The sequence below is a fragment of the Carcharhinus amblyrhynchos genome, chromosome 10 (genome assembly GCF_965287045.1).
Source record: "Carcharhinus amblyrhynchos chromosome 10, sCarAmb.v2.hapA, whole genome shotgun sequence".
Lineage (NCBI taxonomy): Eukaryota > Metazoa > Chordata > Chondrichthyes > Carcharhiniformes > Carcharhinidae > Carcharhinus > Carcharhinus amblyrhynchos.
The window spans coordinates 49,959,270-49,977,328 of NC_137333.1; the positions used below are offsets into that span (position 1 = coordinate 49,959,270).

Here is an 18,059-nt window from a genome sequence, read left to right on the forward strand (position 1 = left end):
ACCCAAATTGTAGCAATATGAGATAATGAAAAATTCATATTCATTGGAAGTTAAAGGGCTAAGATGTTTGCACAATTCCTGTGTTAAGAAATCAATTCAGAGTTAACCTCTGGCCTTGATTTTCATAAAGGTAATTAGAATCATAGAATCATATAGTGCAGAATCAAGTCTGCACCAACCACAATACCACACAGACCCTATCACCATAACCCCATGTGTTTACCCTGCTAATCCCCCGACACTAAGGGGCAATTTAACATGGCCAATCCACCTAACTTGCACATCTTTGGACTGTGGGAGGAAACCGGAGCACCCGGAGGAAACCCACGCAGATACAAGGAGAATGTGCATACTCCACACAGACAGTGACCCAAGACAGGAATCGAACCCAGGTCCCTGGCACTGTGAGGCAGCATGCTAATTAGAAAAATTATTTTATACTAAATTTCACTGTAAATGTTAGATGTTTTAAATGTGAGTAGTGATTATTTTAAAAAAGTGTCTTAAAAAAAGTAAATTCTAGTTAGTAGAATATGGGTGTGTAGGACTCCCCTTCAATGGGATAACGAAGGAGTTCTCAAATGGCCTCATAAGTTCAAATGCTGGGGGCCACATTCGACACTCATTTTATTCTTTAATTAGCTCTTTACAAAGAGCTCAGTAATTAACATCCTACCAAAACGTCTAAAAGACTAAACTACAAATGCTGAGTTATTTATGTTTCATACATCAGGCTCAGCCAGAGGTAACTATGAGTAAGACTGTTGCTTTCAACAAAAAAACATTTGAATTTAGTCCTTTAATGCACACTAACAATGTGATTTCTCCCTAATTAACTATATGCTTTGTAATGTTCTTTAACACTTTATATTGACACAGCTAACCTTGAATGCTAGTGTACTTGGGGCAATATTCTAGACAATAACACAATCTCTGACACAAAATACATGCAATATGTGAAGCTTCAACACAGATTCTAAACAGACCTTTTGGATTGACAGAAGAAATAAGAGTAGTAGGCCACTTGGTTCCTTGGGTCTGCTTCAGCATTCAGTAAAATCACGACTGATCTGATTGTGGCATTAACTCCACTTTTCTGTCTGCCCACCCACCACACCCGCCTCCCTCCTCCTCACCACACCCCTCCTCCACTCCATTGCAGATTCACTATCTGTGCCTCGATAATATTCAATCACTCAGTCGCCACTTCAATCTGGAGTAGTAAACTCTAAAGATTAACGGCCATCTGATAGGAGCCATTCCTTATTCATCTCGGTCTTAAATGGGAGATTCTTATTTTGAAACTGTGCTCCCTGGATCTGGGTCCCTCCCGAGAGGAAACATTCTGTCACCAACTACCTTGTCAATCTTCTCAGAATCTTGACCGAGGTTCTCCCAAAAAAATTCGAAGTTCCCAATGTGCAGGAAAATGGGGGTAATTCCTGCCAGTTTTTTTTAGCGTACTTACCAGAGCAAATCTCCAACACTCTAAATACTGCAGATTGCCTCAGCAGGATTCACTCTGCAAAGTAAAGGATAGGGGCCTATTTCCACCTGACAGCCAGCAGCATAGTGCTAAGTAGGCCACTGCATGTGCGTGACTGGTATATGCACAGTGGCCCTGAATGCAAGTCTATGCCTCCTTAAATAAGGAAACCAAAATGATACAGGGTACCCCAGGTGTGGTCTTGCTAAACTTCTAGATAGTTGTAGCAAGACTTCATTACTTTTATACGCTATCTCTCTTGTAATAAAGGCCAAGATACAGGTTAAACCACATCCACACCAACTCCTGTGTTCTCTTACAGAAATATAACTTGTAGTTCTGTTCTGCCTGTAGAGAACAGTTATCCTCGCCAGATTTCTCTAATAATCTAGAGGATGGTCTTTGGTATGGAGAGAGTCATTTTCATCTATTTTACTTGTCTGCATTGCTTCAGTGTAGAGATAAGAAAGGAAAAGGGAGATTTTTCTCTGCTACAAATTGCACAACAAGCTGGATATGGACTTTGTAAAAAGCTGTCATTTCTGTTAAGAAATCTCATAGATATAGAATCATAGAACTCCTAGAGTACAGAAAGAGGTCATCCAGCCCATCGAGTTTGCATCGACCACAATCCCATCCAGGTCCTACCCCCATATCCCTACATATTTACCCACTAATCCCTCTAACCTACACATCTCAGGACACTAAGGGCAGTTTTTAGCATGGCCAATCAACCTAACCCACACATCTTTGGACAAATCTGGTTGATCCTTGTTACAATCTTCTCAGCAGTTAAGATAATGCACTTAACTGGATTGTGTGCTGATAGTTTGTGCCTTGGTGGTCAACTCTGTATTACACATCACCCCGTGTTTCTCAGGAGCTCAACTCTGGGAAAAATCATCACTGCTGGACTTGCTGCAGATAAAGATAGTGAACCAAGATTCACTGACCACTGTTTTCCCTGATGTCTCTTCACAGCTAGGTAAACCTTGTCTCTTTTAATGCCCCTCCAAACAGTCAACATACAGAAGACCCAGTCATCAGCAACTGTCTCCGAGTCAGATAATACACTATCGTTTCAGCTTCTGTTTGTATCATCCATCTTGAAAAGGAATTGAATCATGCATGTTTCTCAATTTCCCCAGCTACAGGTTCTGACAAGATAACAAGTTTCTGTTCATGACTTTCTGAAGAAAGTAAATTCCACTTACAAGGAGCCAGACTCCAAGTGAGACTGGCATGACGCACACTATCAAAGAGTCTCAAAATGTTACAGTTACAGTTTTGATTTTATCCCTGGTAAGAAATAAATCCCGTGAAACCACTGAACTGGGAATCCTGCAGATTATTTGACATGACTGGAAACAATAATAGTTCTCCAGTTACTGAGAACTAACATGTACATAGGCAGAGCAATTTGGGCTTTACACTTGGATGAAAAAGCATCAATTGCCAGCCATAGAAGTTAAAATAAATGAAACCGGGAGCAGCTAATTGCTCAGATATGGCTTTGTCAAGCTTTGAACATTATCTTCCATTTTCTTGTCTAGATTTCCAAACTTGAAGAAACTCCTGCACAACGATCAAATTTCTGGTTGATGACAAAGGATTCAGACACCATCGTCACCAAACTATCAAAAGCAGTGTGACTGATACACAAATTGCAAGTACTCTATATACACAGAAGGAAGAGTGACAGGCACTTTAAAAAAAACTGACCACCACTTCAAGGTAAAAAAAATGACAGAGAGAAATCTGATAAAAATTAATCAAATTACTCAATTGTTTTATTTACCTTCTATGGATGAATCTGCATTGATATATGCCACGCCCCGTTCTTGTAGTAGTTTGGCATTGTCCTTAATGTAAAAATATCAAGACATTATTGAAACCATCAGTAACTTATGCATTCCTTTATTTCATTTATCTATATGTAGCCATTTCTGTTGCTTCAATCAATGGTTAGTTTAAAATTATTGCTTCATATTACCAGCAACTAAGCTTTCAAAGTATGTAATTAGCTATAATACATTTTGGGGTACAAGACACTGTGAAAGGCATGACATAAATGTAAGTTCTTTACTTGAATTTTAATAAACTTAGAATAAATCAAGCAGCAACTGCTGATCTGGGCCACTTTCCATTTTCTTCTTAAAAGGAAATAAAATCTTTCCAGCTATAACAAGTGGGCAGTCTAGCCGCATCTCAATTAAATCATACACGTCTTCCTTTCAGAACCAATCTGCTGATGTTCAGAGCAGAGCAGTTTATTTAACATTCAAGAAAGGCTTTTTTGCAAACTCTTACTGAACCATATTCTGGTTAGGTGAATTAGCCATGCTAAATTCTCCCTCAGTTTACCTGAACAAGCGCCAGATTGTGGCGACTAGAAGATTTTCACAGTAACTTCATTGCAGTGTGAATGTAAGCCTACTTGTGACGAATAAATAAACGTTTTTTACTTTTCTCACTTTACGGTAAATTCCACATGTTAGGATGTGATTGGTAAATTTGTCTGTTTCAGACAATGCTACAGTTTTTTGTTTAACTCATGTTTTTCAAATTTAGGCTGACTTTCATTGTTACTGTTGTTTTCCTAGAATATTAGCACAGCCTCTTAACCAGTCAGCACCTGAAAAATGACCACTCACATTGCTTTATACCACAAACAAACTTTTTTATTTTGACTCTTGTGCTAGGTCCCGTTAAAACACAATGGCCTCAAAATTTAGTTCTGTAACACTGTTGGTACTGATACTATGAAAGCCTGAAACTTCAGCAATGTATGCTGGACTTCTGAGCACTGCTGCAAGAGCGCAAGTTTGGGTGTGCTTTAGATACACCTGAAATTCATGCCCCAAAGAGCCGCTGCCATTTCGTCAAGGTGGTGCCTCAGCAATCCTTGCAATCTGCTGGAGCATTATGAGAGCTGCATTCTCCTTTGAACACTGATAGTCAAAGCCAATAATGGCAGCAGTCTGAAACTGCATGCTACCATGCTGGACTTGCATACCAAGAAACATGGATCTCATGAACTCAGCCTGAGCTTCCAGTCCACCATGTAGATACAGCTTTCTGCCTGTGCTGCAATGCAAGCTGAGACATTAGCTACCTGGTCACTATTTCCATACTGGAAAGGATGAGCTCAAGTTGTGTGCGAAGCCCTGCTGAATTGGAGCTGGACTCCTCTACGCTCCTTGAAAACAGTTTCTATGGCAGAGCTGGCAATGTACTAAGCATTTTGGAGTACATTTCATTCAATATGCTGCCTTATCAGAGTCCTCTGCAGTAGAACTCATCTATGATCTCACCTTCTGGCAAGCTGGCAGACTCACTACCTTTTCTCATTGGCCTAGCTGCAACCCACTCATGCCCAGTGACTCACTTTATATTAATGCCAACATTATACCACCCACCAATGTGTGCAAAGTGCCAGTATCTGAGCTGGTGACTGGAAGTGTCAGATCAAATGATGATGTTTCTTCATCAGGTGTCTGGTATTGCATACATCGTTTGGGACGTAGCTGCACACGTTGGTCAGGTGGCAAATCTTGGTTATCTGAAAGCAAAAATGCAAAAGGAAGGTTTTGGGTGATATGGAAAGCGAGATGCCCATGGCCATACCATCAGCAGCTTGCATTTCATACCAGAGATCAGGATCAGAGGAAAGTGGAATTTGAGAGGGGGTGTGAGGTAAGAATACCATCATTCTGAATAGTTGTGGCCTCAGTGGCTGCTGGTGTTGTAATGTGCAGTGCAGTTCTTTCAAAGGGCTCAACTGGCTTTAGCCAGTTCTCTCCTGCTGGCTGAGGTTATGTGTGACCGTGTTCTGCAATAGAGAAGCAAGTGTCAGTGAGTGCAATGCTGTTTGGATGATGTGCCTACCAAAGCTAACTATTGGTATGTAAAGTTGACATTGGTGAATGTGAGAGCATGATGTGGTGTATCTGAATGTTAGGTCTGATTGCTGACGGGTGAGTGATGAGCTGTGGTACACTTCAGTTGAGCGAGCGTTTAATGGTGTGACGAGTGGGAGATGACATTTGAAGATGCATTAGCTGATCTTGACCATTTACGTGAGGTTTTGAACTTTTTTCCAGCGCTGCAGCTAGGTCTTTGAGTTTAGGAATTAATCTCTGTTGGCTCCTCATCACATCCCCTCCAGAGGGTGCGCCTTGGGATTTCTCTCCTGCACACTGAAAATATCACCTGTTCTTTCAACCTCCAACACTCAAAACCTCCAGTGTTACTTCCACAAACATGGAAGCCCTCTCTCTGGACTTCTTCCTTCTGCCAGTGTCTTCCTGACACTGCTGCAGCAAGCACTGTAGCCTAAGACATCTCCTTCCCAAGAGGGGCAGGGTACCTTGAAGAAGTGGAGCTTACCTGTACATCATGTTAGCCACCCAGGCCACTGAACTGCTTGTTGAGCAAAAAGCAGCAGTGTATCTTGTGCTAGGCTGCGTACTGCAATCATATTGATGAGCAGCAGCACAACTTTTGCGTGTTGTCTGTCTCAGTGACATCAGGAGTGGGGTAATCATGCATCAAGATCCCAATGCCCAAAAACAGGCTCATCAATTTATTCCCCAATCGATATTAACATATCAATGAGACTACTTGTTCTGGGAGGAATGTTCAAATCTCGCCACAACAGATAGTGGAATTTGAATGCAATATAAATATCTGGAATTAGGAATCTACCGATGGCCATAAAATATTGTTGATTGTTGAAAAGACCAGCTGGTTCACTAATGTCCTTTAGGGAGACAAATCCAAACGTGGCCTAGCCTATATGTGACATCAACTACAGCAATGTAGTTAACTCTCAACTGCCCTCTGAAATGGCTTTGCAAGCCACTGGACAGATTTTAGCCTCGCTTGTCCCAAAACCATAAATCCTATCCGGGGCCAACGGATCTTTCTGTGAACTGCCCCTCACCCACTCCGATCCCTGTGGTGGTCAGGGCTGTAAAATTCTGGCCACTTAGTTCAAGGGCGACTAGGGATGGGCAATAAATACCAGCAGCCAATGATGCCCATGTCCCATTACCAAATTTTTGAAAAATTAGGCCATCTTACTCAAATATTATATATAGATTTTTGTAGCATATCTTCAGATTTGTAACAACTTTTAATGGATATACTGATATTAAAAAAGTACAGAACGTGGTAACAAAATATTTATAATTATGTTAACTTGATTTCAAACCCAGTTACAGGAAGATTAAAGCGCCTTTCAAGCAATGTTTCAATAATCCCAAAATAGCTCCAAACCCAACACTAATCTGGCAGTCCTTAAATGAGAAGCTGCAAACTAAATAATTAGAAAGGAAGATTGGGTTTTTAAAAAATTGAGGCCATTGAGTAGAACTGCCTTTTCATTACTTAGGGGATTGAAATCTACATACAGTAGGCTTTCTGTTGTCAAATTTCAAACAGCTTACCTCTGCCCATTCTGTGGAACCCAATAAACCAAATTCTTCTGCATCCCAGCTAGCAAAAACCACAGTTCTCCTCGGTCTCCAACCTATTTGAATCAGATATTAGCAACAAAAATAGTTTACCTTTAGGCGTTTTTTTTGCCCTTAAACTCTCACATGGCAGCTCCAGTGCAGCTTTCGGTATTGAGCCTCAACAAGCTGCAGGAGATCAACATCTAAATCTCATTTCGCATTACAGGTAAAAACAATGGAGCGAAATGCAGGTGGACGTTGCTTTTCTTTTTTTTACAATAAGGGGGATATTGATATAACCACGTTTTACGTTTTTTAAAAACAAAACGTATTTGGTACTGCCAATTAAAAGCCAGGCATTCAGATGAAAAAACACAATAAATTTTGGATCATTGCTGCCACCTACTCAATAAATATTAGAACCAATAAAAAAGTCCATGAGATCGGCTGAATGGTTGTAATTAATGACTGTATGTGCTGTGATAAAAATGAAACAGTTATGTCTAAAGTTTATCATTGTATTGGTTTCTTATGCTACATGCAATTCAAAAATTCTCTCCATTCATAGAAAAGTGTTTCAGTTTAACTTCATTCAATTGTTTCTGATATCCTTTGACAGCGTATTTTAAATCAGTGATCTTTATCACCTTGAAGGACAAGGACAATAAATACATAGGACCATCACCTGCAAATACCCCACCAAGTCACACACCCGAATGATAATTGCCACACTTTCACTGTTGCTGTGTCAAAAACCTGGAACTTCCTTCCTAACAACACAGTGGGTGTACCCACAGCAGATAGACTGCAACAGTAAATGAAGATGGCTCACCATCACCCTTGCATGGCCAATTAATGGGCAATTGTTGGCACGAACCTCTTCTGCACTCTTTACAATGTATTTACATCCTTCCTATAGTGTAGCACTTGGAACTGTGTACATAACACTCCAGCTGGGCCCAACTAGTGTTTTCTACAAGTTTAGCCCAACCTCCTTACTCTTGTACTCTATGCTCCTATTAATAAATCCCACAACACTATATGCTTTAACTGCTCTCTCCACCTGTTCTGCCACCTTCAATGAACTATGCACATATACACCCAGGACCCTCTGCTCCTGAATCCCTTTAAGAATTATACCCCTTATATTATATTGTTTGCCTATATTTTTCCTACCAAAATGTGTTACCTCATACTTAGAATTAAAGAATCCCTACAGTTCAGAAAGATGCCATTCAGCCTATTGAGCCTGCACCAAAAACAATCCCACCCATGCCCTATCCCTATAACCCCTGCTAATCTCCCTGACACAAGGGATGATTTAGCATGGCCAATCAACCTAACCCACACATCGTTGAATGGTGGGAGAAACTGGAGCACCAGGAGTAAACCCATGCAGACACCGGGAGAATGTGCAAACTCCACGCAGACAAATACTCGAGGCCGGAATTGAACCCGAATCCCTGGCGCTATAAGGTGGCAGTTCTAACCCTGTGCCACCATGCTGCCCTCAATCAATATTAGGAATGGGATTTGAAACCACTTCTCCAGAGAAGACTGTGATCTGAACATAGTACTATGGACTACTCGGCCATCCTGACAGTTGGCATTTCTTTGCAGTGAACTTTGTCTACACCATTTCCAGCTTTTCTGGGATTTTGGGACCATCCTTCACTGTCCCAACATTGTATAGTTGTCTGTGATCTCACTAAGAGGTCTGGAAGCTTGTATGATTGAAAATAAACCATTTATTGATAACATAGAACTATATACATTTCCAAGGTATGTGGATGCTGTCTCCATGTTGGCTCCTTCCAGACTCTCCTCCACACTGTCTGCCATCATGTGACTTTCTACATCAAACCATGGATGGTACTGTTCTTCATTCCCACATCCCCTTACTAACATCAACATGGAGTTACCCTAGGACATACTTTGCGGTCAGCCAGACAGCCTCTGAACTGCCCAATGTTGTGCCAGCCTAACTTGAACAAGTTGCATCAGGATGCTTGTTTGGGGCTGACAGTTTGATGCTTCTGTTTAAATAAGGCTAAGTCCTTCACTCCAGGCATGGCTATTGGATGCTCGAAAGTTAACATCTATCCCAGCAAAATGAATGACTGGCAAAAAGTGGTTAGATTATGTGTAATGACCTTAGTGTCAAATTATTCAATTTGCAATTCTGTTGAGTGCACATCATCAAGTACCCAAAAGTTGATGCACTGCAGAAATTTTTTAAATGTTGAAAAATAAATACTGCACTTAGTTCTCAATTAAAAGCCAGCTGAAACTCTCAGAATGGTCTGCTAGGTAAATGCACTAAACCAATCAGCCCATTTAAGTTCCTGGTTCAATTCTAATCTTGTGCTGAGTTTGTGGACGTCAACCATAATAGCAAATGGCCCCAGGGCTCCAGGGCCAAGAAAACAAGCAGCCAAGTTGTACACTCCTCATTTTCTTTATTCATTCATGGGATGAGAGCATCATTGGGAAGGAGAGTATTTGTTACCCATCCCTAATTGCCCCTATGAGGTGGGGGTGAGCTGCCTTCCTGAATGCTGCAGTCCATATGGTGTAGGTACACCCACAGTGCTATCAAGGAGGGAATTCCAAGATTTTGACCCAACAGAAGTGAAGAAAAAGGGGATAATGCATGTGCTCACTGTGAACTGTACGTAATGCCCTGAAAAAATTCCACACAGGAGTGCTCAAGAAGGAAGACAGAAGATACACATCAATGACCAGCGCTTGGAGAAAGGGTGGATATATATTGATGGGAAGAGTCCTCGTAAACCAAGCAAGATGATTTGTTTAAAGATCACTCCGAGACAATTCACAATAATCTCAGATCGACTGCCTGATTTAATTGGAAAAGATAAAATCATCTCTACAGCAAATGATAGATGCCATAAATTGGGCTACATTCAGAGATTTTTACCTTCTTTCATAAGTTTTGTAAAACTTCTCACAGCTTCATGTAAAACAACGGCTCCTGACATTGGATCAATGCTGCCAAATCCCCAGGCATCACGGTGTCCTCCAAGTATAACATACCGATCTATCGCAGCAATAAAAACATTTCATTTTTATACAACAGCATATCCAATAAAGTTGCTTTTTTTTATGTGATTTTTGTATATTCTTAAAGTAGTCATGTTCACGATAGAAGTGGAGACAATTTTCTCCCTAAAGCTTTAGTGCCATTGTTCCAGATCAAATGTTAAATAAAAGCATTTTAGCCAATCTAACTCCTCTACTGTATAACTAATTATTTGGCAAATCAACCATTGCCTAATGCATGTGCAACTTCTTTGTAAGATTAAAAATTTCCAGCACTGCAGAAACATGCAATCTTAGAAATATAAAGTTGCAATAAATTTAAATAATTTTAAATTCAGAAATCTTCTCACCTGGTTCCACTGCTCCTCGAATTTTACCAATGACATTGTAAATTCGTCTCACCTCATTTGTTGTGTAAACGTGCATTCTGACTTTTCTAAAATTTTAAATGTTCCAGTTAAAAAAAAAGTCACGCATTCAGGTTAACTACTCACATTAGCCCACTTTACTTTCCCACCACAGTTGAGCATCCTGTCTCTGGAGAAACGGAGGTTATCAAGGTCAAGAGAGATGGTTGATCCTTGTTTGGATTTCAGCAGCAGAGTTTTAGATGAGATTAGGTTTACAAAGACTGAAGTATGGAAGATCAACCTGAGCAGCTCTGGAATCATGGAATCCAGATGTGACAAAAAGGAGGATAAAGTTGGAAACTCAGCATGATGTTTGAAGACAGACACCCACTCAGCCTCAGATAATGACTGGAAAGAAAGAAGAAACACTGACAAGGTTACAGAGGGCTTCTTGCCTGATTTGGAAATTATGGGCTGAATTTTAGCAGCCCAAGCGAGGCAGGATGGGAGGAGGCAATGGCCATGAAACTGCAGCTTATGGCATGGGGAGGAAAGCTGAACACCTTTACACCATGTCTGAGTATTACGAAAGGCAGCAAAAGCTGGCGGAAGGAGGTCACTCTGGAACAACATAGGGTGGTAATTAAACCTGTTTAGAAGGCAGTTAACAGTGGCTTTTCCAGGTTTTTCCTTATTTTTACATAGATGCATGGGAATGGCGACTCTTCAGAGCCTAGCTTACAATAACCAGGCAGGAACTGAGTAGGAGGTCAGTACTGCCTGCAGTCAGAAGCCATTGTGGGAAACAGAATGGCTTGGGAGGCAGCGTGCAATTTAATGGCAAGCAGAGATGTGGCTGCCAAGCATAGGGGTTAACTTGTCTAGCAAAGTAAGTGCATTCAGCATCTATGGAGCAAAGCAGAGGGTGGTGGGTGGAGGGGGAATGCTGATAGGTCCAGAGATTAGAATGCAGCAATTTGCCATGTGCTTCATTCACCTCAGGCTTTATGACCTCCAGTAAAGTGGAGCATCAGAGGGGAGAGCTTCAGTCACCGCAAGGTAGGCTGCACCAACCTGAGGGCACCGGGATCATGAGCTGGGAAGGGAACAGGTAACAGGAACATGCAGAGATGGGATGCATCCAGCCACAGATTACTCTACCCGTCAGGGAGGGGCTACCATCAGTGATTCAACTTCCTACAAGTGTCACAGCAGGAGCATTACTGAGGTTTGCCCATCTTCAGGGAGGTAGCCACCAAGTTGTATGCTGCGATGGAGAAAGGAAAAGTTTTCGGAAACACAGGTTGGGTGGGGAGGTGGGGGGATGGATGTCCAGAGAAAGGGGGAAGTGAGTATCAAGAATGGGTAGGGGGCAAGTAAAAAGAGGACAAAAGGAGATGAATGAAGATACATTTCAGGAGCCATCAAATATTATATATTTGAAGAAATAAATACAGGAAGCATGAGACATCTATTGACATTAGGCATTGTTTACACTTTTTCCCAATAATACATTCACAGCACTATCTGCTGGTAGAGCTATTTTAGAATCCTGAGAGCAGTCACCATTCTTAGTAGAAAAATAGATACCAATTACATTACACATTTACTTTTACATTGTAAGAAAAAAGAATTGGCTGCATTGAAAATATTAATGTTATGAAGTGTGGCAACTGGAGGTTTGGTGTACTCAATATGGCGGACACAAACACGGATACAATATAGGGACAAACATTAAGTCAAGAGAGGACAAAACGGGATGTTATCAATAGTGTAAAGTATGCAGAAACATGTTGTTTGCTCTTAACTGCCAGAAAGCCAGACTTACCGTGAGGAATAACCAGTCTTGAAGCCAGGTCCAATGTTATACGAAACATTCAGTTGTCCCTTCCATTCACTGGGGGCTGAAATTCCTCCCATGTAACTGTTGAAGGGAGGAAGCAATTATACTAAGAGAAGAATCAACTGACTTTTGACATTCTATGGACTAAAGCAAGTCCACTGCCATCCTGTAGAATCACAGAATAGCTTGGCACAAAAGGAGGCCATTCAGCCCACCGAGTTTGGGCTGGGAAAAGAGCAAACCAGTTCATTCCATTATTTTGCTCTTTCCCCATATCCTTGAAAGTTGTCCTCCTTATCTAATGTCCAGTCTATTGCTGAATATGTGCCAGTCATCTGGAGATACACATACATCTCATCCTTTCACAGTGCAATAGCAGACTTTATTACACATTTTTATAAAAAAAAAGACTTGTTGTTGTGACTTCTTTTTATTCAGTGAGTTGTTTATTTTCATACATCAGCTTTATTTTTTGAAATTTATGTTTGATGTTGTGTGAAACTTTGTCTTTCTGAGTTTGCTCACTGCCGCAGGTGCTTTATTAATTGCTTTGTTAACCTGCGGTGTCACTTTCAATGATTTCAGCACAAACACCTCCAGGTCCCAGATTCTGTTTACTTTGATGCAGTAAGGGAACTGAATTTTAAAATTTATCCCACAGTCTGTTAATTTAGTTTATTTGATTAATGGAAAAAAGCACTTCCAGACCCTGGTACACTTGCACCTCATTTACAACTGCACCCTTTACCTTTCATGTCCACATTGCTACTACCTGTTGTAACTCCATGCTTTAATTCTGCTCACACACCTATTATGTGCCATTTTAGTAAAATATCTTTTGAAAGTCCAAGTACACGTAATTAATTGCATTGTCCTTTTCTTCCTCACTGTTAGTTCACCAAAAGAAGATCAAGTTAGTCAAACTCAAATTAACAAATCCATGTTGCTTCACCTTTCTTAGCTCATGTGGCTTTTAATTTTCTCCCAGGTAATTTGTTCTAAATGCTTCACCCAACATCACTGTTAAACTGACCGTCCTATAATTTCCAGCTTTATCTTTCTCTCTGCTTTTGAACAAAGATGTAAGATTTGTGATCCTCCAGTCCTGTGGCATTACCTATGTGTCTGGTAATTAGCCACAGTCCATCAGGGTCCATATCTCTCTCTGTCCAAAGCAAGTGGTAATATAGCTTGAGGGACACCACTTGATATCAAGAATGGGGCAACGCAAGGAGACAGGCCTCCATGAGCTATCACATCTGGTTCAGGGATTAAACCCAGGCTACTGGCATCATTCTACACTACACTCTAGCCATCTTGCCACCCAAGGGCAATTGAATGATTGTGACCTGCACTTCTACAGTCTCTAACTTTACTTCACTGACAACTTAGATTGCACCCCATCCAAACTAGGTGACTTACCCACTTTAAGAACAGTTGGCCTTTCTGGTGTTCCTTGCTTATTGACTGTTATGTCATCTAGAATTCTTTGTTGTTTACTGTAGCTTTGCCAAAGTAATTTCCCTATTAAGCTCTGATGCAAAGTATTCAATGGTACCACAGACATGGTTATTGCATCCACAGATAGATTTTGGTTTCTAGTTAGTGCTCTGTTCCATTGGCTATCCTTTTAATATTAACATGCTTGTAGAAGACCTTTGCATTCCTTTTGCATTAGCTGTGAATTCACTCTTGTACTGCCTTTTTAGCCTTTTCATTTCATTTATCATTTCTCCTCTGCATTTTTATATTCAGCATGAATCTCTCATTATCAAATGGACATACGTTATATGACACGTGATACACCCCTTATTCGAACTGCTTCATTTGCTGCTTTGTAATTCAGGAGTCTCCGGTTTTGTTAACCTTCTCTTTCATTTATATGATACCTTCCGTGACCTCAGAGCGTTCCAAGTATTTTGCAACGAATTGCATTTCAAGTGTGGTTACAGTTTAGAGAAACACAGCCGCCAATTTGCACACTGCAAATATATGGTGGTCAAAATACTTGAAAGCTTTTCAAATCTCCATTTCATTAATATTGTAGCCATAATTTTCAGGGTCCTGGAGGCAGGCAGGCTGGCAAAATGGAGTGGAAAGACATTGGGTGGTGTGGCCAATGTTAGCATCCAATAGTTTTTGTTTAATTGATATTAAATACCCAGTACTTCAAGGTAATAAGGTGTGGGTGTTGATTTGTTAATTATTCTCAATTGTATATAAGAAAGAGTCAGTCAATACTTACTGTCTGGTATACTGGAGGGCAGAAGTTAGCTCTGCAGTAGGCAGTAAATATCCTCTACCTAAGCATCCTAATCTTTGCATCTCCTTCACAAGCAGGCTTGGGAATTAGCAAATAGCACAGGATGGTTGCTTGAAATTGAAGATTGGAGATTGAGGTTTACTTCCAGACAGAAGGCTAATTGCAGTTAATTTTTTGAGAGAAGACTATAATTGAAGATGGCTGAAACCAAATGTAAGGTAGCAGGATATGATTTTCCACTACTGTTTAGTGAAACAGAACCTGGTGATCAATGGAAAAAGGAGGTTGGATCAAGGACATGGGTCGCGTCTCTGCCAAAAAGAAAGTAAGGAATAGCTCTGGCACTCTCGCTCCCTTTCAGGAACAAGATCCTCTGTATCTTGAAACTCAGGAACTGAACAGTGACAAAGGTTTGGACACCCCCTTAACATTCATGGATAAAATTTATTTGAAAGATGACTTACAGGATGACCATGAGGCCTGGTCAGACTTTAACAATTTTTTTAAAAAATGGATGTTCTCTTCATAGAAGAATACATTGTGAGTGTTTCAGTAACTATATATGAGGTCGCAGAGATCCCACATGGAATTCCCTAAATTAGTACTTGCCTTTAAATTTCTGGACTTTCTAGGATATCAAACATGGTTAGGCTCGTGGTTTTAACAGAGTTAGATTCAAAGAGAAAGAAACACTTATGGATCAAATGTACGCAGCCTTAACAATAATTTTGTGAAGGCATCATTTCCGGCCACTTTCTTGGCACAACACCAAAGTTGGAAGATAATATTGCTGGCAATATATCAAGACTGTGTGGATATATGGCCCTAATATCTGTGTGACAAAAGAATTATGATGGGTATAGAGACCCCTATGGGACCTATTACAGACAGTGGAAATTGGGCAATTATGGCAGAAAGATGAATCCCAGAATTAACTAACAAGGGCTTTAGATGCAGACCTAAGTATCATTGTGCACTGAATTTCCTGATAACAAAAGGCACAGATTTTGAGATGACACATGACATGAAAGGCAAGGAAGATAATTCTGACCAACTGGAAAGAATCATTTTAGTTACCAGAAGATTCCATGCGGTAATCATAGTCACTGATTCATTCAATGCACGGTTCCACACAGTGGGTGTACATTCACAGTCTGTGGAATGATCTGATGTTATGATCCCAGTTGATACTATAACTGGACAGGAAGATCCCAGAATGGAACACTGGCTCAGAAGACCGTAACTTTTTAAACATTATTAAATGTGGGAAACAGAGTCACAAGGCCGCTAATTACTTTTAACAACATTTTTTAAATCAAACACGGAAAGTTAGATCATACAATGATCCTTTACTTGCCCCTTAGCTTAACAATTGATTGTATAGATATGATAATTCTTATGTTCTTATAATGTGTATGTTCATTTTGTATGACTTTTATCTGCATGTCAATTTTATTTAAAGGGAGAAACCTGTTAGCATCCAATAGGTAGTTAAATGGATGTTAATTATCCAATAGAACATAGAACAGTACAGCACATGAACAGGCCCTTCAGCCCATGATGTTGATGCCAAATTAAACAAATCCCTTCTGCCTGTATACTCACCTGAAGAAGGAGCGAGACTCCGAAAGCTTGTGCTACCAAATAAACCTGTTGGACTTTAGCCTGGTGTTGAGAGACTTCTTACTGTGTAAGAAAGTCAGCCAGTACTAGCAGTCTGGTGTGTTAAGAGGGGAGACGTTAGCTCTGCAGTGAGCAATAAACTTCTCTACCAAAGTATCCTAGTCTCTGCATCTTCTTTACAAGCAGGCTTAGGAATTAGCAAATACCCAATGTCTTCCTGTTACCATACTACTTTGATGTGGAGATGCCGGCGTTGTACTGGGGTAAACACAGTAAGAAGTGTCACAACACCAGGTTAAAGTCCAACAGATTTTTAAACCTGTTGAACTTTAACTTGGTGTTGTGAGACTTCTTACTGACCATACTACTTTGCCAGAGGCAGGAAAGGTGGCAAACACACTCACATTCAGAGTCCAGCTGAGCCACAAACTTAAAATTTGATGGCAGGCCCAGTGAGAGTCACTTAATTGGCTGCTGCAGGTAAAATGCAGCCCCTGGTCCCACCTGCCACCAGAGGGGTTGCCCACCACTTTGGCCCCAGCAACAAGAAGGGCTCCATGTCCAAATGACCCTGGCCATTATGCCTGCAGAAAAATAATCTATACATTTCTAATACTAAATGCAGCAAAAGTACAGAAAACTACACAACAAAATGTGTATTTCTGTGGTTTCCAATATTCTTTGAGACAGTAATCATATTGTAAACTTTGATTTTGATACAGTATTTGATCAACTTGTAATATCTACAAGTGCATGAAGAAATATTGGAGTGCTATACAAAGCTAAATACAAAAGCATTTTCAGGAAACAAACATGTTGTGCTTTAGCTTAATAGGAAGATAGAGCCAATAAATTTCTGAAGCTCCTTTAAGGGAAAGTTTTCTGAGGGAGGAGTCATGTGACCCACTAGTCCAGTCAGGAATGGGTTGGGGACTCACGGGAATGTGTTGGGACATGTCCCAACAGTTGGGCTCTGGAGCTGAGAATGGAAAGACCGGTTAAAACACTCAGTAATTATTTATTGTTGTAATAAATCATTGTGTTTTATAAATTAACTGGTGGGGCCAATCATTGAAATTATTACAATGATTACCTTACAGGGCAAGTGGTTCAGCAGGCCTGAATAACAATGCAAAGAGTGAGAGTTCAAATCTTACTGTGGTGGTTTGACTATTTAAATTCAGTTTACAAAACGAGTTTGGACTTGCAGACAACTTACCGCAGTATCTCCTCTGCATCTTTATAGCCTATTGGATGAACAGGAATTTTTGGAAGGCCAATGCCTTCATCCAATCGAAAGGCATATTCTGAAGCGAGGAATGAAAAATGAAGTACATTACAAAAGCATTTTCATCACAAATAATTGATTCACGTTGAGCTAATTTTGTGCAATTGCATGCTGTGAGTATTCCTAAGAACTGGTGTAAAGCATCTATATGTGAATAAGAAAATTATTGCATTGTTAATTGTGACAATTATCTCAATCTACATCATTCACACAAAGATCTCATTGATAATACACCTCAAATTAATCATGCAATTACCATCCTGCATAGATATCTTCAAGCATACAAGGCTTTTGAAATTTTTCAAGAGAAATTTTTTAAATATTTGTTCTGAGTAGGGCCAAATCAAAGGTCTAAATGTAGATTTTCCATCATCTTTACTGTTTCATTTATATCTTAGGTGGCAACTTCAAAGTGACCCAATATTAACAGTCAAAAAATAGTTTCACCAATGTTCAAAAAACATACCCAGAATTACCTTTTGAATTCATTGTTTCCAGACAGTGATTAGTTTTGCCACCAAATATATGGTTCGCATCCCATTTTCCTTTGATAGTTACTATTCAATGCCTGTTGATCGCCCTTTCAGGCAATGAATTCCAATTTGTAACAACTTGCTACTTTAAAAAAAAAACTTCATCTCTCCTAGGCTTTTTGACAATCATCTTAAATCAATGTTCTCTGGCTCC

General features: G+C 40.2%; 1 protein-coding gene across 2 annotated transcripts in view; it reads right to left on the reverse strand.

Moving 5' to 3' along the window:
* The window catches only part of naalad2 (N-acetylated alpha-linked acidic dipeptidase 2), a 77,741-nt gene that overhangs the window by 31,530 nt on the left and 28,152 nt on the right, over positions 1 to 18,059 (reverse strand). For both annotated transcript variants that reach the window (XM_080197013.1, XM_080197014.1), the window contains 6 exons: positions 17,304 to 17,391; positions 12,184 to 12,279; positions 10,356 to 10,441; positions 9,884 to 10,003; positions 6,937 to 7,019; positions 3,285 to 3,348 (listed from right to left, as the gene is read on the reverse strand). In XM_080197013.1, coding sequence (XP_080053139.1) covers positions 3,285 to 3,348; positions 6,937 to 7,019; positions 9,884 to 10,003; positions 10,356 to 10,441; positions 12,184 to 12,279; positions 17,304 to 17,391 — 537 coding nt within the window. The remainder of the gene's footprint in view (positions 1 to 3,284; positions 3,349 to 6,936; positions 7,020 to 9,883; positions 10,004 to 10,355; positions 10,442 to 12,183; positions 12,280 to 17,303; positions 17,392 to 18,059) is intronic.